This window comes from Typopeltis vanoorti, chromosome 15 (genome assembly GCF_054136105.1).
Source record: "Typopeltis vanoorti isolate ZY-2024b chromosome 15, IOZ_Tvanoo_1.0, whole genome shotgun sequence".
Classification (NCBI taxonomy): domain Eukaryota; kingdom Metazoa; phylum Arthropoda; class Arachnida; order Uropygi; family Thelyphonidae; genus Typopeltis; species Typopeltis vanoorti.
Window position 1 is genome coordinate 23667351 of NC_143563.1, and position 27932 is coordinate 23695282.

Genomic DNA, 27932 nt, shown 5'->3' on the forward strand with positions numbered 1-27932 from the left:
AATATTATTCTTACAACATTATATTATACATGGAAAAAGTACCAAAATTCTACCTACAACAAGTCATAATTGAAGAATGAATAATGCAAGCAAATGAATTAGCTTTTATAAAACATTCCATGAGCATTAACAATAATCAGACCATTGCTTTGCCATTTCAAGTTATTTGTACTTAGAAAAATTATGCAATTGTACAGATGATTTTTAATTTTTTTACATGAATGAGTGCTTTCATCAGATAATTTGTTTAAGAAAAATCCTTGATTACAAGAAGATACAAATCAGTGCATGATTCATCATAAAATAATCTAGTTACAAAATATTAGAGATGAAAAGTTGTTTTTGTTATAAAAGGGGAACTGAACAGTTTTTGCAATGAATCAAAGAATATGGCTTGAAATAAAAACATAAATATAATGATTATAGCAATTACTCTACTATTTAAGAAACAACCATTTTTTTTGGGAAAATATACACTATCTACCAGTATTTGTTTGATAATTTTAACAATTTACTATTGATACCAGCAGATGAACCCTAATATTGGGTGGTCCACATTTAGCTTTGATGACCTGCTGCACTCTTTGAGGGAGGCTTTCAAACAAATGTGCAGCAGATCAGGTGGAATTTTTATCCATTCCTCCATCAAATCAGCACTGAGTTCAGTGACAAATCGAGAATGTGCTGCTGTGGACCTCAATTGCTGCTCCAATTTGTGCCTCAGGTATTTAATGAGGTTGAGGTTAGGACTCTGCACAGGCTAGTGCAGTCATTTAACACTCATCTCTTCAAACCATTCTATAACAACTGCAGCTTTTTTTGCATGGGGGGATTGGTCTCTCAGAAGAATTATGGGTCCATTCCACAAAAACTCCAGTGTAGGCTACACCTGATTATCCAGAATATCAAGGTACTGAGCGACCTTTGTGGATCAATGGACAACTTGTGGTCTCATTCCAAACAAGCTTAATGAAACCTACTCTTACTCCACCACCACCAAGCTTTACAAGAATTCATGAGGTAACCTCCTAACCTAGATCCTGCACTCAGACTGGAAATAAGTGAAACTTGATTCATTGCTCCTGAGTACCATTTTCTACTAGTCACAGGTTCTTTTTATTAGGACAGATGAGCCAACTTGTTCATTGTTGTGATGTTCTGCTTGTGTGCAACTACTATTCCATTTTTTTACAGTAATAGTGCTCACCTAATATAAAGTAATAAACTAATATAAAATAATAAAATCTGGCCTAATAAAAAGAACCTGTGAACTACACAAGTGACTAGTAGAAAATGGTACTCAGGAGCAATGAATCAAGTTTCACCTATTTCCAGTCTGATTGCAGGATCTAGATTAGGAGGCAACCTCATGAATTCTTGTAAAGCTTGGTGGTGGTGGAGTAAGAGTGGGGTTTATTCAGCTTGTTTGGATGAGACCACATGGTATGGTGTTACTGGAGTTCTGGAACCAATCATGGATGGTCTGTGGTAATTGTAGCCAGTATTTGTTTTCCATCCATTTTATCACCCTCCTTGTCTTTGTCATTTGTTTTGGAGGACATCTTCAGTGTTTTTCTGCACTAGTGATGCAAGAACATCTCTGTTTGTTGATAACATTGCCAACTTGATTTTGGATATTCCAGTCCAGCAGTATCATGTATGGACAAACCACCAATGTAAGATCCCATGGTGACATCTCTCTCTTAATGTCACTGAGTTCATGTCATGTTGTCATAACTCTTTTATTCAACTGCTATGATGAAATATTTCTTCATACTATCAGCACACCAGTTTTTGTAACAAACTTGGAATGTTTCAAGACTTCAAATTAGAGGGGTGTCCAGAAAATTACTTTAAATAGTGTAACTTGGACTAATTGAATTGGAAAATAATTCAGTTTTTTATAGGGAAAAGGCAGAAAGATTTCTCAGCAATTCACTTTTGTTTCTCTTTTGTGATCAAGAAATTGCTTTGCTACACATTCTCAAGTCACTGTGTTCTCAGATATGAAGGAATAAAATTCTTGGTATTAATTTACACAAAACTGAAAAAAAAAAAAAAAAAACAGTTCCTTTTGAGTATGATTTAGAGTACAATTTAAATGACAACAAAAGCAAAGATAATTCCAAAATGGCATGCATTACCTGTTTTAACAATACTATAGGTTTATGTTGCACATAAAATACATGGTATTAAACTTAATTTAATGTTAAAATTGGTTCACACATTTAGGAAAAACGTTTTTCTTTTCTTTCAAAGTTGAATTGGTTTCTACATTTTGCACAAAAGAATGTTTGGCCTACAAGTGACATTTAATATTAATTAATATTAAATTAAAATTAATAATGGGCTTTGATTGTTACTAAAGTGCATCTACTTCTTGCCACAATCACAGTAAAATTGTCTAATCTAAGTGTGAATTAATGAGTGACTTTTGAAATTGCTTGATGTGGAAAATGCTTTACCCATCTTGCACAATAGAATGGTTTCTCATGAGTATGAAATAAGAACGTTTTTAAGTTATCTGTGAAAATTCTTTGCCACAAATTTCACAACATTGTTTCTTCTGAAGGTGAACTACTAATGAATTTTCAAGTGACATCCTGTGAAAAATACTTTGTGACAGTTCCAGAACAGAATGGTTCCTTTGAAAATGGCATTGCAAGGAGAGTATGAAAATGCCTTGTTGCAAACATTGCATTTTATGAGAGGAATGGTTTCTCTTGAATATGAATGAAGAAATGAGTTTTTAAGTTACTTCTCTGGGAAAATGCTTTGCCACATATTTCACAACAGAATGGTTTCTCTTGAGTATGAACTAACAAGTGAGTTCTTAAGTTACCTCTCTGTGAAAATTCTTTGCCACAACTTTCACAAGAGAATCGTTTCTCTTGAGTATGAACTAACAAATGAGTTTTTAAGTTACTTTTCTGGGAAAATGCTTTGCCACATCTATCACAAAAGAATGGTTTCTCTTGAGTATGAACTAACAAGTGAGTTTTTAAGTTATTTCTCTGAGAAAATGCTTTGCCACATCTTTCACAAAAGAATGGTTTCTCGTGGGTGTGAACTAAGAAATGAATTTTCAAACTGCATGATTGTGAAAATGATTTGCCACAAATTTCACAAAAAAATAGTTTTTTCTGAGTGTGAACTAGTGAATGTCTTTTTAAATCACCCCGTGTGGGAAATGCTTTGATACAAGAATCACAAGGGAATGATTTCTTCAGACTGTGAACTAATAAATGGCGTTTTAAGGCACATAACTGTAAAAACACCTTGTCACAAATATTACAAGAAAATCGTTTCCCGTGAGTATGAACTAAGAAATGCGTTTTCAAGTGACTTCTCTGTGAAAATGTTTTGCTGCAAATTTCACAAACAAATGGTTTCTTCTCTGTGTGGAATATTGAATGTTTTTCCAAGTCATGTTGTGTGGAAAACCTTCTGCTACAAATTTCACAAGAAAATGGTTTCTCTTGAGTGGGAACAAAGAAATGGTTTTTCAAATTCCTTAATTCAGAAAATGCTTTTCTACAAGTATTGGAAGAAAATTGTTTCTCCTGAGTATGAGTGCGCAAATGTCTTTTCAAGACAGATTGTCTGGAAAAAGCTTTGTGACAATTTTCGCAAGAGAATGGTTTCTCTTTAGTGTGAACAATCAAATGACTTTTCAAATCAGATTTTCTAGAAAAGGCTTTGTGACAAGTTTCACAAGAGAATGGTTTCTTCCCAGTGTGAACTAGTGAATGTCTTTTCAAGTCAGATCTTGTGGTAAATGCTTTGTTACAAGTTTCACAAGAGAAAGTTTTCTCCCCAGTGTGAACTAGCAAATGTCTTTTCAAGACAGATCGTGTTGTAAATGCTTTGCTGCAAGTTTCACAAGAGAATGGTTTCTCATGAGTGTGAACTAAAAATTGCATTTTGAAAGTGTTTGACTATGAGAATACCTTGTCTGAGTTATTGCAACACAATTCTTTCTGCTGAGTATGTTTGACTGGATGTTTTTTGAAGTTTTTGAAGTCACATGGCTCTGGAAAATTCTTTGCTTCAACCATCATAGGAAAAGAGATTCATATTATTATTTGCTAAGAAATGTTTTTTCAGGTGAGCAAAATTTGAAAATGTCCTACACCATTTCACAAAAAGATGGTTTCATGTGAGTGCAATCTAACAGATGAATTTTCAGATCACTTTATTAGCTAAAGTGTTACCTCTTGTCCTGGATGAAATCTGAGTGAAACATGCAAATGTTTTCAAGTCAGATCATGACAGCATGACCAATTTTTAATCTGATTTTCACCTTACCAGTTTCTACAAGGAAATAAATGATTGCTTTTCAAATTAGATTTTGTCAAATGCACCTGGTCAGAGTTTTCACAAGAAAATTGTTCCACCTTAGAGTGAAATAAATTACTTTTTTTAGCTGACAATTGTTTATCTTGCAGCATTTTTTACAATGAATATTTGAAATGAATATGATCTAATACATGAATTTCTGGTTTTGTGATTGTGCAAACACCTCGTGTGATCTTGAAAACTCCTTCACACATATTACACAAAAAAGACTTTGAAGCATGAACTTTTAAAGTATTCATAGCATTTTAAAAAGTATTCAAAGTATTTTAAAAAGTATTCAAAGTATTTTAAAGTAGTCTTTTAAAGTATTCATGTTCGAAAACGTTTTTTGTATGAAAATTTGTTGCTTTTCATAGCGAATAGATAAGTTTAGAGCTTGCTGATGGTGAAAATTCAGTTTTCTTTGTATCTTTCATAATACTATGTCTCATTACTATTATATTTACACAGTTTATTATTTAGGTTTTGTTGAACTATGAAATGATTTTCTATAATGGTAATGATTTCTCAACATTCAGCCTTTTCCTCTTGAGTTTCTTCAGTCATATTATTTGCAGTTTATTTGTTCCTAAAAATATTAAATGCATATTACAATAAAAAGATGTAATATACAAAAATTACCCATAATAAAATAATCCCTGGAAATTATTAATATGATTTTTTGATCGAACTTTAAACATATAATGTGATCTATGTACTAGCACTCATGATCTTAACAATTAGATGTTCTTCTTTTGATATTATAACTGTAAATAATTTTGGAAATTATCTTCTTTTAATATATCTAAATAACCTGAATTCTGCAGTGTATAGAACATTTGAATAAGGCATTCTCAGTTGTAAATAGGAATAATTTGCTGGAATTTTCTTAAATATTTATATATTCATTAGATATTCAAACACTACAAAATTATAACTAAAATTGTATACATTTAATTTCAAATTTATTTATAACATGTTAGTGAATCGTACATCACCTATTATTTTGCAAATAGAGTTGGCATAGAGTACAGATGTATCTTTTCTTTTCCCAAACAGAGTAGTATCTTTTCTTCACATCCTTTAGACAAATAGGACAAGAATTTCACAAAGTCTTCTACAAAGAGCCTCCATAGCTCAGTCAGTATAGATGAAGCTCTTTGGTCATAAAGACCAAGTTTCAATTCCTGACAATGGTGCGAGGAACCTTTAACTGGTCTCTTTCGAATAAAGGTGAGTTAGCCAGTCTCATACAGAGGTAGAGGATTTTACTCCTGGAAATTTGAGTTTTAGGTCCTCCAGAACAGGCAAACAAGCCTATGAACACACATGGATTACAATCATGAATACATCCCAGCCATATGCTTGTCCCAAGCCCAGATAAAACTGAGGGTTGGGGAAATCAATGGTGAACTACCCTGTAAAAATCTTACCACTAATACTTTGTGGGCAATGCCTAGAAAGTCAACCATGGTTGGAAATGACTGAAATGGAAAATCAGATTCAGAGTAGGCATAGCTCTTTCAGCTTAAATTATTTTTCTGAAAAATAGTATCAGCCAGATTTGATCCTGAAAGTATTTATTGATATTCAACTTGAACTATGAAAAAATCAAAACTTTGTTCAGGGAGAGGGGGAAGAGTATGAAAGAGATTGTGAGTTTTATGGACAATTTTGCTGAGGTGCAGCAGTTGAAAATATTTGAATCTCTAGAAAGTTCCTCTAGTTATTTAAATCAAAGTGAGAAGGGTCTTTCATCAGACATCCAGTGTTTTTAGAAGTAAACAATAATTCCAAAGGGATAAACAAGTGGCATTCATAAAACATTTTTGAAATTGGTCGAATTTCTAGCTAAGTGTGATCCAATAATGAATGAACATCTTCGAAGAATAAAAGAGAAAGATACATATGTGCATTATCTTGGAAAAGATATTTAAAATGAAATAATAAACATCTTCGCCAATGCGATAAAAAAGAAAATTTTAGAATCTGTTGTTGCCGCAAAATATTTTTCCATAATTGACTGTATGTCTGACATTGGTCACACGGAACAAATGAGCATGTACTTCAATTTGTAGACACTAGTAATAGCACAGTTTCTATAAAAGAACACTTTTTGGGATTTATAGAAATAAAAAATACCACTGGAGAATTTTTATCAAATGAAATATTAGGAATTCTAGACAAATTTTCATTACCAATACAAGATTTACGAGGTCAAGGATACGATAATGCCAGTAATATGAAAGGTGATGTAAAAGGTGTGCAGCGACGAATTTCAAATATTAACCCGAGAGCACTGTATGTACCCTGTAGTTCACATTCATTAAATTTAGTAGTGAATTGCACTGCTAATACTTTAGATGCCACAGCATTTTTTGACATCGTCTATATGTACTTTTTTCCGGTTCGACTTGTCGATGGGAATACCTCAAAAGACACAAGTAATTTTACACTCAAACCAGTCTGTGATACACGATGGGAGAGTCGAATTGACTCATTAAAGCCCCTAAGATATGATTTGTCCGAAGTTTGCGAAGCACTGCAAGAAATATCTGAAGATGATAGTTTATGTGGATTAAGTGGAAATACCATGAAATTAGATGCAAGCAGTATTCTTAAAACTAAGGAAGTTCAAATTTATCGCATCCTTAGTAATGTGGCATAATATACTTTTTGAAATAAACATTACAAGTAAACAACTTCAGAATACAAGCCTTGATATAAATGGTGCGATAAATTGTATTAATGATACAAAGAATTGCTTAATGAAAATCCGAAATGAGGATGAATTTGAAAAGATGTTAACAGATGCAGAAAAAATCGCTGAGGTCTTAGGCATAACGCCTAGTTTTGAACAAGGAAGAGTTAGACTTAGAAAAAAAAAAAAAAAGAAACAATTTGTATATGAAGCAGAGGATGAATTCATAACAGATTTTAAACAAAAATTTAAGGTAGATTTTTATTTTTTTTTTTCAATTATTGATACCGCAATTGCATCTGTTGATGAAAAATTCAAGCACATGTCTACAATTAACGAAAAGTTTGGTTTTCTTTTAAATATATATGAATTTCAAAACCTTACTTCAGCAGAACTGCTTAAAAAATGTTTGATATTGGAAAATTATTTAACACATGATAATTCTAGAGATATTGACGGAACAGATTTATGTAGCGAATTACAAATAATAGCAAGGCGAATTCCAGAAAATACTTCCTCATTAAATGTCCTGTCATACATATGCAAAAATAATTTAGAAAATAGTGTTCCAAATGTGTTTATTACTCTGAAAATTTTTTCGACATTACCAGTATCGGTAGCAAGTTCAGAAAGGAGTTTCTCGAAATTAAAACTTACACTCACTTTACGATGGCTCAGGAACGACTCACTGGTCTCAATAATATCTACAGAGCATGAAATTGCATCTACAATCAATATAGATGAATTAATTCAAAACTTTGCCAAAGCAAAAGCCCGAAAGTTTAATTTTTCATAATTTTTGTATTCAAGATTAATTTTCTTGCTATACAGATATTAGAAGTAATGATATATGTATACAAATATATTGGTTTTCATTAATAATTTTATATATAAACTTATATATATAAATGTTCTTAATGATATTATTTTTATAAATATCCACATGTGTAGGAGTACGTGTGCTTGTGTGAGTATGACAAAATATATATACAGCAATCCCTCGATTAGTGCGCCTAATGCGTTCTTTAAAATACGCACATTAATCGAATATAATAACCTTATGGGAAAAAGTATAATTCGTTTCTCAAATTTCTTTTTTGAACCTTAATTTTTTTTATTATAAAAGAATGAAGGTATGTCTCAGGGCCTAGTTAAAGGAATATCATAAATCATAAAGCTGGAAGACAATAAAACACATTCGGAATATAAATTTTATTATTCTACTTCTTAACAAAGAATGGAGGTAAATTTTGTACGAAAAATATTATACGTCTCCATTTGTTGTAATCGGATTGCAGGCAATTTTTATGATCGATCATAAACAGCGGCATTCTCTTTCCAGATTGTTGAAAGATTTCGATGTGTGAAAATTAACGATAATTCACGAATATTTCCATGTTTAAAAATATGCCACTTGGTCACTGACATTTGCTACACAGATGTCATTTCTTTCAGTTTTGAGAACAGAGGGCGCCGCCCATTGTTATGATCCGCTTGCATGCAATTTTTATGAGAGATAATAAACAGCAGTATGAAGCTTATTGGCTCTTTATACTTAAGTAGCAGTATTCCCTTTCCCAAAAGTTGAAAGCTTTCGATGTGTAAAAATTAACGATACACAAATATTAGGCGTTCTGGGTCTGAGCTTTTCGATATTCTCAAATACTATTCTCCTCAGAATATTTCCACTATAAAATATTTATTCATGAAAAATGCTTAGAAAACTAAAATGACAAATTTCAGGAACTTAATTCGTGGAACACAGTTTGGGAAACCCTGGTATACATAGTGTACATGGAAGTAGAGTGTAGTATGCCATTAAAAATAACTTCGTAAAATGTTTCAAATCGGTAACTAAATTATTTCATTCTGGTGAGCGATTTTTTAAAATAGTTAGCCATAAAAAACGAATAGATAGAAAATTTTTAAAATCTGTAACATTTACAGATTTTAAATAATTGGTGACGTGTTAGGCTTAACATCAACGGTTAAACGAGTACGGAGCTTACAATATTCATCCGTTGGCGGCGCGGCGAAACAGGAAGCAAATAGAACTCTCTACTTACCGCACGTGTGTTGAGCCAGCTTTAAACTTGACAAGGCAAATCAGCTTTTCCTCTCCTCAACATGTCGTTCTCATGAAAATGAAACTACTACCGCTATCCTAGAGAAGGGAGCTGTGTTGCATCGTTACAATTCCCCCCAAATGAGAAGGGACCTCTTATATTTTACGCCAGCATTTCGTCTGCCAAACCCCGGTTAATGTACAACACACGCGTGCTTAACACTATCAAAACTTGTCTATTGTACGAGAGCAGAGCAGTCTTGGAAACAGTTCGCACCGTGGCGCTGTAGTCGTTCCTATCGCTACACTTAATAAACAGTGTTGAGCTGTTGCTAAGCGCTGGGCGTATGAGATTTTCTATTTCGCGGGAAACACTAATCATGATACTGGTCACGTGATATAAGCTGAGCGCGGTTTGATGAAATAAAGGAGAGAGCATTATTTGAATTTCATTTTCAAACAAATTTTCATTTTCATTTTCATTATTTCAAGCAAAATTATCAGGAATTTCGAAGGCTTGAGATACATAATGAGCAATCCTTGATAGAGCAGCTATGATTACGTACATATGATTGGTGCAGTATTAACAAAAGATCAGACGGCCCAGTGACAAAGACAAGCTGGCAGTTGTTGAATTGAAATGCTAATTCTCTTCAAGTTAATTCTATAATATCTGGAACTGTCATAACCACATTCACTATATATTGCTTAGTTTTAACACGTTCATCCATTTTGAACTATATTACACTTTTTGCCCGTTTATCGTTCGGAAGGGGCTTCTCGTTACCGCTTGTGGAACATTTCTGCATCGCGTGGGCAGGCTCAACAAACTTTCACCCTTCTATTGAATTTTATTGCTGTTGTTTCAGTGCCTTTTCCAGAAGGAGCTTGTGGACACACACACAGACACACACATTATATGGCATGTTTCAGTTTGCGGTAGAATTTTATTTCAAGTTAGCCTTTGTGCTGTCTTATAATGACATCGAAAATTTCAAATGCTATCAAACAAACACTTATTTTATGTAAGTGAATAATTGTCCAATTTTTCAATTACATACTAATTAGTTTTTAGTTGGATACTCTGCTTGCCAGTGCAACATATGGTTTTGCTTGAGTTTGTACATCATAGTTTCAGTGGGAGTGGACATGCGATAAATTAGTTAGTGCGTTTTTATCCCAGTTGTCTTTAATTGCACTATTTGTTGTGAAATATATTACACAGACGGCCAACGTCTCTGTACCTTATTTAGTGATACAATAAAAACTACTTGTTTTTCTCGCGTCTCCATTATAGTTTGCTGTTGGGGGGGGGGGGTGTTGTTTACGGCGGGGGGAGCGAGTTAATATCGTACCGAAGTGAACGTGTTTAAACTTTTTATTTTCATGTGTGAGGTACATACGAAACTTTTTAATTTTTCTTTCGTAAAGTGAAATCAGGGGTGCGAGTTATATTCCAGTAAATTAGGTATTCTGATCGCGTATACATAATATTTATAAATATAAAATTTAAACCATGCTATCAAAATTTTTTGTTGGTTTTTACATTTATTTGGGCTTATTATTTGTTATAAACCATCAACCCAAAACGTAAACATATACAGGTAATCCTCGAATAACGCGGATGTTAGGTTTAATAAAAATGGCGCGTTATGTAAATTGCGTTATGAAGAGTTACCACAATTTGTAGACCGTGTTAAATCGAAACCGCGTTGTATACGGACCGCATTATACGAGGGTTACCTGTACATACATTATCAGGTTAGTCTATACAAATGTTTAAAATAAATTAGTGAGTTTTTACAATATTTTATTTATTTATTTTTTTATGTGTAACTGTAGCCTTGCTGGTTGCTAGAAAATTAAATTTGCGTGATACCGTCACTGGATTTTCCAGTGACGGTATCACTGATGGCTGCCGTAACATGGTACTGTATATACTTGTCGTAATGTATTAGACCAGGGGTCGGGAATCGACGGCTCCGGAGTCGCATGCGGCTTTTGGCTTAACAAAGTGCGGCTCTTTTATATTGAACTAAAATTTACATAATTAATACAAACAACGAAATATTGTTTTTTGATACGGCCTGTTCGTGGCACTAGATATTATGCATGTGACATGTGTTATGAATGCTACGCATGCCTAAGGTAACTAGCGCCACATAAAAAAAAATTGCATTTAGAGAAGTAAATGGGAAATCCGCAATGTTTAATTTGCCATTTACGACTTCAAAATAACAAATCAAGTAATGTCGAATGCCATTTTCGAGGATATTCACGGATAACATAGCTGTTGTCGTAAATGGCATCAAACTGTGATACTATACTTTTTAATGAGTTAATTTGTAATTAATTCTAAAAAATAACCTGGCAAATACCTCAAAAACAATGTTATTGAATAATCACATGGAGTAGTATTAATTATAAAACTACCTTTAAAATGGATGCTATACCCAAACCATAAAGGCACTATATTATTACATAAAATAATAAAAACTTCCTTGAATATTATAAATTTAATATTTAGTAATATTCTTACAACCGGTGCCGTAAAGAGTGCAGGGCTAAAGTGGCACAACTAGGTTTGGGGGCGCCAAACGTAAAAAATAAATATGATATAATATAATATAAGATAATAGATATAAGCGTCCGCTATTTTATATTGTATTTTTAAATTTTGGCAATACGCCGCTTTAGACATTCAAATTCTCCAACACAGCGGAATTCTGCCACATTTGATAACACCGATGAGTTCCACTTCGTCTCGAGTTGGATAGCAACGACAGCGCCTAATATCACGACTTGAACATAACATTTCTTTGCAATTGTTCTCTTTTTTTTTGTCAAGTAAATTGTTCCGTCGCACCATTAACTATTAATGAATGTATTTTCGCATTTTATGATTTTATAGAATTTTGTGTCCTCAAATTCCCATCTAATCCTAAACATTTGCATAGATCAGGGGTCGGCAACCTTTTTGGAGTGAAAAGCCATTTTTAAAATTATATCTGTGAAAAAAAAAATTACGGAGCCAGATGTTTTTTTTTTTCCTTTTTTTTTTTACAGTAACGCGTTATCATACTTGTAAAACACAGGGGTGAGATGTCACGTGAAATTATATGATATTTTAAAATATTAAATAATAAAACAAAGATTTCCTTCTCCTTACAAAAGCATATGCATAAAATCCAATAACATACCTATTTTTTTAATTTAAAATATCCTCTTAGTGCGACTTCTGCTGTTGAACTTCTTCGGATAGTTTCTCAATATGCGGCGAATACGCCGTAATTTTCATTTTCAAACATGACGAAAGACTCGCGTTGTTTAGTTGGTTTCTCAACTTACTTTTAATAAAATTCATATTAGAAAATATTTGCTTACACAAATATGTCGATCCGAAAATCGATAGAAGTCCAAATGCGTATGTTTTTAACTGAATGTAAGTGTCCGGTAAACAATTCCACGTGTCAAATAATCTGATCTTGTTTATAATTTTTGTTCAAACGAAATCACTTCTAAAAGCAAAACTGCTGTATTTCCCTTTCCCTGTAGTTTCTTATTTAGTGCGTTTAAATGGGAGATCATATCCACCATAAAGTAGAATTTTTGTAACCAATGAGTATCTTCTAACTGTGCATATTCAAGGTCATTTTGTCTTAGAAACAACTGAACCTCTCCAAGGGGCAGGTGGCAAATCGCATCAACATCGCACCTCTGGAAAGCCATCTTATTCTGTTATGCAAAAGAAGATCGGGATATTCGCAATTGATTTCTTTAAGAAGTTCACAAAATTTCCGATGATGTAGCGGTGTTACCATTATTTTGTTAATAATTTCTACAACCAAATCCATCACGACTGTTATCTCTTTTGGAAAAGTTTGTGCACAAAGTATCTCTTGATGGATTATGCAGTGACAGGAAAACACGTCATGCAAAATTAGGTTTTTAAATAAAGAAACAAAACCTTTTTTTGTACCTTTCATGCTCGGCGCCCCATCGGTCGCAATAGATATTTTGCTAATATTAATACCCGTACTTTTCAAGCAAGTGGTTACAGCAGATTCAATGTCTTCTCCACGAGTTTGTCCTGTAAGTGACAGTATATCGAGTAATTCTTCCTGAGGTCTCTGAGAGTTTATGTATCTACAAATAAGTACAATCTGTGCAATGTCATCCACATCACATAATTTGTCACAGGCAATGGAGACACCTGGTGTTGAATTTAGATCTGTAACCTGCTGATTTGTTATATCTTCTGCCATTCGTATAGTTCTGTCCCTTGCAATTTCAGCAAATAATGGCATGTCTTTTATTTTTGTAATTATTTCCGCTTTGTTTTTAAAATCGCAGAAAAGATATTCAGACATTTTAATAAAACATTCTTTCACATATTCGCCGTCCGTAAAAGGTTTTCCTCGTTTAATAACTTCTTGAACAGCCACAAAACCAGCAATAGTTGTATTTCTTGATGCTTTTATCCATTTGGACAATGAACATTTAGTTAAGTTTACTTTGCGTTACAACTCTTCTACTGCCTTTTTTCTTCAATCTCCCCGTGGATATGTTTTGTCAAATGTATCGTGTTTTAAAAAATATCTTTCTATATTTGATTATTTATTGTTTGAAAGCTTTTCATGGCATGTTAAACACATTGGAAATCCTGCTGTATTTGCTACAAATGCGTAGGTTTCGGTCCATTCAATTTTAAACTACCGATTTTCTTGTTCTACCTTTCTCTTCTTTGCTGACATTTTAAATACTATAAAAATATTTTTATTTTGTTAATATTTAATTTAATGTTTCAATATTCACGTTACCTAACACAAGCATTGCAACGTCCACTACAAAACCTTTATTTATTTTAACAAAGTGAGAAGATTTACAGTCCCCACCTGCACTATATACGAAGACAATGGGCGCGTTCAGACAGGCAAGCGCTACATATGCTAGCCTAGCGTGACGTCATAAACGTGTCCGAGTCAACTGCTCGATCGTAGCAAATGGCGACCGTAGCGATCGCCATTCGCTACAAATTTACTTTTTTAGCTACAAATTAATTTAATTTGTAGCGATTAATTTTCGCTACAAAGGAGCGCTGGCATAGCGCTCCGCCTATGCGAGCGCTCTGATCGCGCCCAATGTAAACTGACGTTTGAGTATCGACATATGGTTAGGGGTCATTTGACTTAAAATACCTTCTTTTTATTTCTATGATCTTTTAATAACGAAAAGAGCATCAATTATTCATTCAAAGAGCCGTATGCGGCTCCGGAGCCGCAGGTTGCCGACCCCTGGCATAGATAATCTAAAACATTCTTCCGTTATCCTCCTAATGTGTCTATCTGCCATTTCTAAGTTTATTACCTTCCATATTATAATTTTAATCCCTTTATGACCTCCTTCGATATCATCCATCTACCTGAATCCCTCGATTCATGACCCACCCACAAAAATTATTCGCCAGCCCTTATTTACACCCATCAAGCTCAAGATCCAATGAAAATCACAATCTTCCCACCCTCAATGTTTCCATTCGTCTCTACTTTTTGTAGATTAGACAATTTCTAAATTCATGTAATTATAATTAGTCTTGTCATTCATAACATCAGTTGTATTGTAATCAGTACCGTCGACAGGTTGTAGCATAGAGACAGCCTCACGGCGCTGCTTAATAAGGGCGGTCGTTCAGCAGTATTACGGCAACAAGAATATTTTACAAAAACACCGTCGTCATCGTCTGGTAGCATCCTCTAGCAAGAGGGTTGCAGCAGATGAGCAGCCCTTCTCCATTTCTGTCTGTCGCTTCCATCATTCTTAAACCAGTCCATTCCACGATGTCATTAAACCACTCTCTAGTTGGTCTTCCACATCTTCTCTTCCCCTCAACTTTCCCTTGTAATAGAGTTCTTGTCAGTTGTCCTGAAGAACCTCTCAGAAGATGTCCTGCAAATCTAGTCTTTCTTTGCATAATATTCTTTAGCAGTGTTCTTTCCATCCCAGCTCGTCTTAAAACTTCTTGATTTGATAATTCTTTCTGTATAGCTAATCTTTTCCATCTTTCTATAACACCACATTTCCAGTGCATTAATTCTTTCCATATCTCTCTTTCTTAGTGTCCATGACTCACTTCCATAACTTGCAATATTCCAAACTGTTCCAATTCTAATGCCTATTTTAGTGTTCTTGTTTATTAAAATTCTCTTCATTTCCATAAATGCCGATTTAGCTTTGCCTATTCTATTTCTATTAATTATTTATAATAAAAATCCATAGAAGATTGTTTTAAATCGATTTTTTTAATAAGATTTTGTTTTAAAACTCTTCAAAATAAAAAATTAATTAACTCAAAATTAATAATTAATTAAAAAAAGAATAATTTATCAATGCGAAATTTATTGTCATTTAGATCAGTAATTTGAAAGAGAAAAAGTTATCGGGAGCTGCTTATCACAAAAGGAAAAGAGAAAAGGAAAAGCAAGTAAAGAAAGCAATATAAGGAGATTTGGAATTTTAACGAAAGACACCAAAGAGAACAAGTTTTCAACAGAACCAGCACCAAAAGTTCTAAAATTTTCAGCACCAGCCGTTGGAGTAGCTTCTACATCCTCATCCACCAATACCAACGATTCCCCCGCATCAGCCACTGATACTGATGTAACAACCATTTGTGGTGATTCCAAAAATGATGATAGCGACAAACAGGAATTACGAACAGATGATCCACCTCTAGTTCATTCAAGCTTAACAACTGAACTAAATCTGCCTTCTACAAGTAGTTATGTTTCATGTAAAATTGAAACAAAAGAGAAAAGTACAATTGAACTTCGAAACCAGGAAATCGAGAAGCAATGTAATGATCATTATATGGTGGATGTTAAATTAGAAAATATTGATAATGCAAAAATAATAGATTTTAATGATCCCACAACATGGCACATAACCAATAGTAACATACAACTATTTGATCAACATGATCCGAGTTGTGCGATAATATAAGTGTTTATCCTGATACAGAAAATCGGCATTTTGATAAATGGTTTGAAAAAACCATGTCAAATGGAGAAAAGTACTCAGAAATTGATTGATATATTGCAAGCGAAAAGATGCACTGTTGTTTTTCATGTATTCTTTTTGTCAAAAATCAGAATGTATGGACCACTGCAGGGTTTCGAGACTGGCAGCATTTGAATCCTATGTTACCACGTTATGAAAATTCATTATATCATAAAATAATTACGTTGAATGGAAAACTTTCGAATCAAAAATTAAGAAAGGTGGTTTTATAGACCCTCAATTACAAGAAGCAATTTTAAAAGAAAAAGAAACGTGGAGGCATGTTTTAAAAGTTATTTTGGATGCCATTCTGCACTGCGTAAAAAATAATGACGCTTTGAGAGGAACTCGTGAAAAAATTGGTCATCTTGAATGTGGAAAATTTTTGAACACGATAGAATTAATTAGTCATTAAGATCAACATATTGAAAGTAATAAGAAAAATCATATTAATTATTTCTCTCCTATAATACAAAATGATATAATTAATACAGTTGCTTCTAAAATTAGACAAAATATTATTTCAAATATTCAAAAAGCAAAATATTTTTCTATTTTATTTGATAGCACACCTGGCACTTCTCACCATGAACAGATAACCCAAATTTTGAGCTATGTTAACATTGATCCTAACATGAATAAATGTAGCATTGAAGAAACCTTCAGAGATTTTCTTGTGACACATGCAAAAACTGGCCTTTCACTTGCGAATGACATCGAAAAAAGTTAATATCAGACGGATTAAATATTAGAAAGATAATGGAGTGAATATGGCAGGTAAATACAAAGGGGTACAAGCCAGGATATTACGTTTTAAACAATATGGCGAGATTTGTTCCATGCACTGCTCACAGCCTTAATTTAATAGGCGTTCACGCTGCACAAGCATCTGTTCAAATGAAATCATGTTTTGGAACAATTAAAATTGTTTAACTATTTTTTGTAAATTCCACTAGTAGATGTATCTTTTAAAGGAAAAAATATCTGTTCCTCTTAAAGGTTTAAGTGACACGAGGTGGTCCACGAAAGCTAATGAGGTAAAATGAATGAAATTAAATGCCTTTAATAATACAACTTCTTAATGGAATGCGTGATGGACAAAGAAGTTATAGTAGACTGTAACAAATGCTCGAATGTTGCTAAAATTATTAACAAAATTTAATTTTGTTCACTATTAATATTTTGGGATACAATATTAGTAAAGCTAAATAAAGTAAATTTACTTTTACAAAAAAAAAAAAAAAAAAATCCACAGTCGAAAATGCTGCAAAAATGATAAAAGCTCTAAAAAAAGAAATTCAACAGTACTGAAATACAACTCATACAACTCAATGATAGATTTACTGCTTTACAAGAGGTCGCTGACGACTTCCGTTTTTTAAATGCATACGCTTTAAAAATTATGCAGCTAGATGATCTCAAATGATGCGCAACTAACCTGGCATTGAAATATAATAGCGACTTAGATGCTCCAGAATTTGTATGTGAAATTGAGAGTTTCAAATATCAAGCCATGGAAGTTTTTGGAAATTTAGGCGATATGGACGCTTTTGAAATCTTGCAAAAAAAAATATAAACTATCGTTACAAATCACATACCCAAATCTAGACATAGCATTAAGAATTTTCATAACAATGCCTGTAACAGCAGCTTCCTGCGAACGTTCGTTTAGCAAATTGAAAATCGTATACCTTCATTCTTCTCTTGGACAAGAGCGATTGACAAATATGTCTATAATATCAATTGAAAAAGATATTGCAAAAACATTAAATTATGACGATACAATAGAGGTGTTTGCAACTGAAAAAGCTAGAAAAATTTCTTTATAAAATATGCTGAACTTATTTATGTTTTTATTATGTTATACCTGTCGTGTATTTCTTTAATTTATTTGTAACTGAATATGAATAAAATTTTGTTCTTATTTAATAGATTATTTATTTATACAAATAAATAATTGGATTTACAGGCAACTCATTTTGATGGGGTTAATAGCAAGTGTTTAACATATTGCATTTAGTAAAATTTAACTTGTTACATTTAAATTTTTCAAAAATTTTGGGTTGGGGAGCAAGTTAGACACTTGCCACAGATGCTTCATACCCTTGTTATGGCACTGCTTACAACAATATAAAATAACCACACATAACAGATGGGGTTTATTTCATTGAATATCTTATACATTGAAGAATGAGCAAAAAGCTATCTAAAACAAGCTTGAGAATACTACAATCAATAACAACAAGTTGACTCTTGTAAAATGATCTGTGAGCATTACCAACACTCAGACAACAGATGATTTTTTTAATTAGAAGAAACATGTATAAACCACAGTGAAAATTATTTAATTGTAAATATTTCATCCTAAGTATCTTAGGACATCATCAGTACAGTATTTAAACAAATATTAGGAATAACATACAGTTAGGGCGCATGATTACAATAGAATCTCATGAAAACGTGCATAACGTGCTAAAGTAGTACAAAAAAAAAAAAAAAAAAACGTTAATTATTTAACACAGTTTTGTATGATAATTTCCCATACTTTAGGAATAGTAAGAATGTTGTTGCGGTTTAGGTTTGGTCTGTGTAGTAGGGCTTCAGAACTTTCTTTGTATAAACGTTCATGTTTAAATAAAGATCTATGTAAAAGTTTAGCCTTTTCCCAATGGATCCTATGGTTTGGATTTTCAATTCCGTGTTGAGAGAGGCCAGATTTCTGCAGTTTAAGAAGACGAATGTGGTTCTGATGTTCCAAGATGCGTTTCTGAACAGACCTACCTGTCTGTCCAAAGTAAGATAATTTGCATGAGCATGGAATCTCATAAACACCAGGTAACATTAAGGGTGAGAATTTGTCCTCACCCTTAATGTTACCTGTAAATTTGGTTGATAGGTTTGTAAGTAGTGGCAAAATTGTATTTCTTCATAATTTTAGAAAGACGTTCTGAGATGCCTTTAACGTAAGGTATGGGAATCCTATGCATTTCTTCCTGTCTGGTTTGATAGAAGTGACTGATGATTTTTTGAGTTGTTTTGGGATTATATCCATTTAGGATGGCTGTATTTTTGATAACTTCTAATTCCTGGTTTAAAGATTCTTCAGAGGAGCAGAATTTGTGTGCTCTGGAAACTAGTGATTTAATAATGCCAAATTTCTGAGATGGATGATGAGCAGAAGAATAGCGACCTGAGAATGTAGGCTTGCGAAAGACAGAAGTGGCGATGGAACCGTCTTCTTTTCTTTTGATGTGTAAATCCAAAAAAAAAGAGATACCCTGTGGAGATTCTTTTTCTAATGTAAAGTTGATGCGATGATGAAGAAGGTTAATTTTATCTAGAAACAGTTGTAATTCAAAGTTGAATTGAAAATCCAAACCATAGGATCCATTGGGAAAAGGCTAAACTTTTACATAGATCTTTATTTAAACATGAACGTTTATACAAAGAAAGTTCTGAAGCCCTACTACACAGACCAAACCTAAACCACAACGACGTTCTTACTATTCCTAAAGTATGGGAAATTATCATACAAAACTGTGTTAAATAATTAACGTTTTTTTTTTGTACTACTTTAGCACGTTATGCACATTTTCAAGAGATTCTATTGTAATCATGTGCCCTAACTGTATGTTATTCCTAATTTTTGTTTAAATACTGTACTGATGATGTCCTAAGATACTTTGGATGAAATATTTACAATTAAATAATTTTCACTGTGGTTTATGCGTGTTTCTTCTAATTATGAACGCACCACACATTTCGTTATTTAAAAAAGATGATTTTTTTAATATTTTATATGAAAATTATTGCTTTTATCAGGTAATTGTTTCAGAGACATCTATTATTAAATAAAATGCAAATCAGTATTTTATTGGTTTTAAAATAATCTAAATGATATTAAATTGCAAATGAGTAGTCCTTGGTGTAAGGGTGGACTTAACAGTTCTTTGGATGAATCAAAGAATATGGCTTGCATATAATGTTTACAGAAACTATTGTATTATTTGAGAAAAGATTTGCTTTGGAGTAAAATATATGTAATTGGGATTAATGAAAATTTGGAAAATAACTTGCTGTTTAAATATAAGAGAAAGACAGAAGTTTTCTCAGTACACATTGAATATGTTTTGATTATGTGATCAAGAAAAAGTATAAAAAATGAATAAAAGTATTGATATTAATATTATTATTATTACTACCCTAAGACCTCATGGAGTCAATGACTCATCTGGGAGAAATCACAGGTTCCACCAAGACACCAATATACACAGTAGAAACAGACTATTTCTCCTGGATATGAAAAAACCATTTCACAACACTTCATTTTTAAATGACATTGGCCACAATAAAACAAAAGATAATTCCAAAGCAGCATGCATTAGTATTTATTTAGCAATGAATTAAGCTCACCTTGCATAGGAAGTAAACACTAAAATTAATTTCAATTTCAAACATGCCTTGGTCCATGTTCTTAAACTTTTTCTACCCTTTTCTTTCATTTTACTATGAAATTAAATGAAGGTATTCCAACAACAACTGGTTAAGAAAACTTTTCACAAATTTCAGAGAAAGGTTTCTTACAGTGAACTAATAAATGCCTTTTCAGATAAACTGATAAAGAAAATTCTTATCCATATTGTACAAAACAGAATTTTTAGCCTACCACTGCAACTAGTTAAAAGCTTATTAGCTAAAAATCATTATTCAAACCAGCCATCCTCTTAATGTATTCAACATTTCAGTACTTAGTCACTTTCCCCCCCCTCTCTCTTTCTCCCCACTAATGTTTCATCATCAGACCTAGGTTATTGCCTTATACAGATGAGTTACTGTCTTTGTATCCATACTTCAGTGTCCTTTGCATTATGGCATCAATTTTCTAAATAATCTTTATAATGACTATAATGTACGCTCCAGATTTCAGCTCTTTGCTCAATTATGCTCTCAAATCTGTAACTTCCTCCATCTTCTGATGGAAAGTTTCACAAGGAAATTATCTTATCTGTAATGAATTAACACATGTCTTTTCAAATTTCCTGAGTGGGAAAATTGTTTACCACATCTTTTACAAGAGAATGGTTTTTCTTGAGTATGAACTAAGTAATGTCGCTTTAACTTACCTGAATGTGAAAATGCTTTGCCACAAATTTCACAATAAAATGGATTCTGCTTGGTGTGAACTAGGAAATGAGATTTCAAGTCACATAGCATGAAAAACAGTTTGCCACAAGATTCACAACAGAAAGTTTTCATCCCGGTATGAAATAGTGAATGTCTTTTCAAGAGAAATTGTGTGGAAAATGCTTTGCAACACATTTCACAAGAGAATGGTTTCATCCCAGTATGAACTAGTGAATGTCTTTTCAAGACAGTTCGTGTGGAAAATGATTTGCCACAAGTTTCACAAGAGAATGGTTTCTTTCCAGTATGAGTTAGTGAATGTGTTTTTAATTCAGACTGCCTTGAAAAAGCTTTGCCACAAGTATCACAGGAGAATGATTTCTCATGAGTGTGAACTAGTGAATGTCTTTTCAAGTCAAATCGTGTAGAAAACTCTTTGCCACAAGTTTCACAATAGAATGGTTTCATCCCAGTATGAACTAGTGAATGTCTTTTCAATTGAAATCTTCTGGAGAATGCTTTACCACAAATTTCACAACTGAATGGTTTCTTTCCAGTGTGAGTTAGTGAATGTGGTTTTAAATCAGACTGCCTTGAAAACGTTTTGCCACAAGTGTCACAAGAGAATGGTTTATCTTGAGTGTGCACTAGTGAATGTCTTTTTAAGTTAAACCGTGTGGAAAATACTTTGCCACAAGTTTCACAACAGAATGGTTTCATTCCAGTATGAACTAGTGAATGTCTTTTCAATAGAAATTGTCTGGAAAAGACTTTGCTACAAGTTTCACAAGAGAATGGTTTCATCCCAGTGTGAACTAGTGAATGACTCTTCAAGTCAAATTGTGTGGACAAGTTTCAGAAGAGAATGGATCTTTCCAATGCGAGTTAGTGAATGAGTTTTTAAATTAGATTTCTTTGAAACACTTTACCACAAGTTTCACAAGAGAATGGTTTCTCTTGCGGGTGAACTAAGAAATGCCTTTTTAATGTGCTTGATTCTGAAAATTCTTTCCACACAGATAGTGCAAGAATATGATTCTCCAGAGTGTGAAATAATGAATGTGTTTTCAAGTCAGATTGTGTGAAAAACTTGCCTACAAGTTTAACAAGAGAATGGTTTTCCCAGTGTGAACTAGTGAATGTGTTTTCAATTTAGATCTTACAGAAAATGCTCTGCAACAAGTTTCAGAAGAGAATCATTTCTTTCCATTGTGAGATACTGATTGAGTTTTTTTTTAATGAAATTCTTCCTTGGAAAATACTTCACCTCAAGCTTCAGAATAAATTTATTTCATATTAATGTTCAATAAGAAATTACTTTCCAGGTGATCAAAATTTAAAAATGTCATACATCATTTCATAAGAAAAATTTTTCCTGAATGTTTCATATTATCAAAAATTTCAAAAGAATCTGTTTATTATTTTGTGTTAACTATTCTGTATCATTTGAAATTAGGTTTTCTTGAAAACTGTTAGAAATTTCAAAATAAAATAGTGCTCAGATGTCTTCACAATGAGCATCATCTTGAAGCATGATTCACAATGAAATGTTTCGAATGAGTTTAACCTAATAAAATAAGTTTCAGTTGCTTGATTGTAAAAACTGCATTGCCAGAGGTAAAAAATGGAATGAATTCAACTGAGTACGAAATAAAAATATCATTTTAAACTTCTACTTCCGTAATCATCTTATGATACATTTCACATGAAAAATTTTCCACTTGCTAATAGCTATGTTTTTAATTTATTTGATGAAAATTCAATTGTTTGTATCTTTCTGGACTACTAGGCCTCATTACAATTATTTTCATACATTATTTCATATTTCATTCTCTTTGGGTACTGGGATTTAATTGTAAGCAACTGTACTGATCCTGATTTATGAACATTCAATGTTTCTTCTTGGAATCTTCAGTCAAATTATTTGCAGTTTATTTTTTCCTAAAAAAATATGCATATTATAATAAACATCTGTAATATACGACACTTACCAATAATAAAATCTACTGTTGATATATTTTTGTTGAGGTTTAAACATATAATGTGATGTGTATATCACAAGGATAATCATTTATTGAAACTATGATTACAGTAATTTTGGAAATTATAATTTTTATGAAATATTTAAATACACTGAATTTTCTTCCATATGGAGCATTCGAATAAGGCCAGATTTTAAACAGCATTATTTGGATGGAATTTTGTTACTTTTTTCATGTTTCCATTTGATATATTAATATATAATATTAATTATTATTTACCATAAAAATTATTAAATAATTTTTGAAAGATTTCTTGATTGGAAGTCATTTTCACACAGTCCCCCCCCTACAGGGTGTGCCCCCAATGCAACTTTAATAGAATTCTTTTTAAAAATTTTATGGAATTTACAATTGTGTTAAAAAACTTTTTATTATCCCGACGTTTCAATCTTCACATCAAGATCATCATCTGGAGTATACATAAATATACAGAACAAGCTGAGTTACATCATTATCTGTAAGCTAGAGAAACAATCATTTCATCACATGTTATTCTATTGGCATGACCTCTGGTGAAAAAAAAATAATAAAAATAAATTAAATAAAATAAAAATAAAATTTAAAAAATAATAATAATAAATAAAATAAAAAATGAAAATAATAAAAAAATTAAAAAAAAAATTACATCAAGCTAAATTCTATTTTACAATGACAGGAATAAAATTATTTTAGATGGTTTTCTTTCAGAAACAATTGGTGTCCTATTTTTAGTATTAAAATTCTTATTTTTGATTTACAATACTGGATTTTCTACAGTCCTGTTTATAGTGGTTCTTAGTGAGGAAGGTCGAATATATACTTTCCATATGTTTGGGATTTTTAGACCATCATTATTGTTCAGATTGGGGTGGTTGATGATAATCTCACAGGCTTCCTTGAATTTCCGTTCATACCATGTTTTGGTGTGATGTAGGAGAAACAGGATGCACAATTCCTATTAGACAAAAGGAACATAAACGACACATTAAATATAATAATTATGGTGAAGCTGGCCTTTCTGATCATGCCCTGAATACCTTACACAGAATTGACTGGAAAACCACCAGCTGTCTACATCACACTAAAACATGGTATGAATGGAAATTCAAAGAAGCCTGTGAGATTATCATCAACCACTGCAATCTGAACAACAATGATGGTCTAAAAATCCCAAACATATGGAAGGTATATATTCGACCTTCCTCACTAAGAACAACTATAAACAGGACTGTAGAAAATCCAGTATTGTAAATCAAAAATAAGAATTGTAATACTAAAAATAGGACACCAATTGTTTCTGAAAGAAAACCATCTAAAATAATTTTATTCCTGTCATTGTAAAATAGAATTTAGCTTGATGTAATTTTTTTTTTTTTTTAAATTTTTTATTTATTTCACCAGAGGTCATGCCAGTAGAATAACATGTGATCAAATCATTGTTTCTATAGCTTACAGTTAATGATGTAACTCAGCTTGTTCTGTATATTTATGTATGCTCCAGATGATGATCTTGATGTGAAGATCGAAACGTCGGATAATAAATAAAAAATAAAAAATAAAGTTTTTTTTTAACACGGTTGTAAATTCCATAAAATTTTTTAAATGAATGCTGATCACCGTGTAACCCTAAAATAAAGGATTAATATAATTCTCCTTTCTTACTTTTAAAACGACTTAAAATGTAAACATATTTTTATGTAAAATTTTGTACTTTGAAAAAGACATTAACCCCCAACTGGAATGGCCGTCCACATAGCTCCGGCAAAATCTGGATACGATGCATGCTAACTCTTGAAAGAACATGGATAATAAGTACTATTTGGCAATCATGTCTATCAGTGGGCGCAATAATTCTTCATACTGAAGAGAACACCTCAGTAGTTTATCGCGCGATCAATAGCTGCGTCTAAGTTGCCTATAAGAAGAAATAAGGTTCCTTGTTCAATGCTGGTGACTGAACTTGGAAATATTCGAGAGACTAAAAATAGAGAAATTAATTTTTGTTTTCTCCTTTTATTGTGCAATTTTTAATGCACGGACAAAATAAGAAATCCTTACATACAAGGTATTCTCTTAAATATTGCACTCCCTTGTTGCTTTTAATTTTTTGCGCTAATTTTTTCAGTCGCTTAGTCGAACAATATATTGTATTTGTTCTCGAAGAACTTAATTCAATATAATTATTTGAAATATTTTGAAAAAGAAAATAACGGGCTGTCGACGTTCCAGGATATCTTATTTTTGTACAAAATAAAATTTTTTAGAATATTTCACAGATCACCAGAAAACGCGCTCTGCTTCATAATAGATAATAATATAAAAATAATTAATGACATCAAATGGGAAGTGTGCATAGTGTGAAAAGTATGAAATACGAAATTAGAATGAAGTATATATTTATAATTCAGTTACTATGACTGGTCGAGACAACTAAAGGGGGGGGGGAGTGGAATACTTTAAAACAAACAAGATTTTTATCATTTCCCTATAGAACATGTCTCAGATAATTTCATCATATATATATATCTATTTATATCCCTTCCACTCAAAAGTTATTTTACAATGGTAACGGAACAGCATCATTATTATTTAAATGAGCACTCAACAACTAACAATAATAACAATAATAACAATTTGTTTCGTTTTACAGCTGCGAGTTCATTTGAAATATCATTAAATACGATTTTGTGACTTTTTTTAAAATTAGCCTTGAAATAAGAATGTAATGCAATTTCACATGTTCATAAAAGCAGAAAGAGTTCTCAAACAGCAGTAGTATATTTAAATGTGTAAGCATAAGAACGTGACATACATATTTACATATATCGTAATAATGCAAGGTAAAACAAAAAGTAACGTCTAAATCTTATTTATGGCAGTAAATTTTGCTTTCATAGCATTTTCTTCGGAATATTTTAAAAGAATTGTTTAAGCCAAGTGCGTAAATTAGCACGAAAATACTTTCTACAATATTTTCTGTAACATATTCCAAAATGAGTGCGTTATATATATATATATATATATATATATATATATATATATATATATGTGTGTGTGTGTGTGTGTGTGTGTGTGTTAAAGATACCAAGTAATTTTAAACCTTGTTTTACTCCATTTCCCAAGTAAGCAAACAGACAAACAAGTCAAGTTTGCGCCTGCAAGTGTTGCAAGTCTAGCACGTAGTGCAAGACCAAGGCAACTCATGGTAAAAGTAGAATAAGCTCTGATCACTATTCTTAATAGTTACCCTTAATGCACAGCTCATCTCCTGGAGGAGATGTATGATGCTATGTGTTAAAGGCAAGGGGCCACTACCCAGACCGGTTTCGACCTTTATTGAGGTCTCATCAGCGGGAGCCAGGCTAGAAATACCAAGATTTTAGTAATATCTATTATTTATTTATTATATGCTTATGCGCATATAATAAATGTTAAAGATACCAAGCTATTTTAAACCTGGTTTTTACTCCATTTCCCAAAGTGAGCAAGGGTCAGCTAGACTTGCAACACTTACAGGCGCAAACTTGACTTGTTTGTTTGCTTACTTGGGAAATGGAGTAAAAACCAGGTTTAAAATAGCTTGGCATCTTTAACATATATATATATATATATATATATATATATATATAATTTCGTAATGTGGAAAACTCCAGGTAGCACTGTTTCACTCTTCTAAGTCAAGAGATCATAAACGTCACAAATCCGCTTCATTCTCATTATTTCCAATGTTCAGCTGACAAGAAATAGGAATAAAATAATCAGCTATGCGGTTTTTTTTTCAAAAAACAAAGTGCATTATAAATGACACTTCATTATGAAATCTCCGCTTAATGAAAAAGAAAATACTACATATTTTCTTCTTCTTCTGTTTTTTATTACCATCATCATCATTATCTATCATTTTCTTTTAGTGCAAAGAAAAAAAATCTCCGGTTAATTGGAAAAGACATTTAAGGCAAGTTTCAATATGTGGCAAAGTAGTTAAACTTTGAAGTAGCTATACTTTCTGTACAATTTTACATTAAAATATGAGTAGTCTAATAAGTGATTTACGTTCGTAACAATTGTATTTTGAGCGGTTTTTGAAAATAAATTATTTCAAACATGAGAAGAACAGGCGAGTTTTCTTTCTCTCTCCACTCCAAATGAACTCTTATGTAACACATATGCACCTATTCTTTTAGACGAGGTACCCGCGCACGCATTAGTGAGTCTGCTGCGGTCTCCCATAGGCTACCATGGTAAAGAACCAGCCATTTGAAAGGAAGGAGTCCGATTTTCGAAATGGATTAATTCCCAAACCTGAAACGAACTGCAATTTTAGTAAGTCGCGCTGTTCCCACTAAAAGGTAAGAAATTGCATGACATGCTAATTTTGCAATTTCGAGACGAGAATTTATTATCAATCTTTGTCAATAAAGTCTACTATAACAAAACATTCGGTAAGAGACAAAAAATAAATACTTAAAGAAATTCATAATTTTTCTTTTAATTTGTAAAGCCTGAGGTTAAAATTTAAATCTTCTTACCTCAACGTGTATTAACTAGTAATCAACAATTCGTAGAACAACAAACGTTGAGTATAAGCCAGTTACATGTGCAAAACTCACTTCCTAACTGGCGAATC

The 27932-nt window shown here is 32.3% G+C and overlaps 1 protein-coding gene across 3 annotated transcripts; it reads right to left on the reverse strand.

The window, feature by feature from the left end:
- Nucleotides 1-1111: 1111 nt before the first annotated feature.
- On the reverse strand, nt 1112-27928 carry LOC150098502 (uncharacterized). Of its 3 annotated transcripts, XM_090405315.1 has the most exons (3): nt 27835-27928; nt 21284-23225; nt 3942-4927 (listed from the first exon to the last, which is right to left on the reverse strand). In XM_090405315.1, exons 2-3 carry the CDS (start codon nt 22086-22088, stop codon nt 4902-4904), a joined length of 831 nt encoding a protein of 276 aa, XP_090261441.1. In that variant the 5' UTR covers nt 22089-23225; nt 27835-27928; the 3' UTR covers nt 3942-4901. The 3 variants fall into 3 exon arrangements, with proteins under 3 accessions (XP_090261440.1, XP_090261439.1, XP_090261441.1); XM_090405314.1 differs by lacking the exon at nt 21284-23225 and having other exon boundaries at nt 1112-4927; nt 27835-27907; XM_090405313.1 differs by lacking the exons at nt 21284-23225; nt 27835-27928 and adding an exon at nt 9106-9273 and having other exon boundaries at nt 1112-4927.
- Between the last annotated feature and the right edge of the window lie 4 nt (nt 27929-27932).

Bases quoted from the DNA above. Each gene is read 5' to 3' on its own strand.
- LOC150098502 (XM_090405314.1), bottom strand. From the start codon at position 3,923: ATGCAATTTTTAGTTCACACTCATGAGAAACCATTCTCTTGTGAAACT.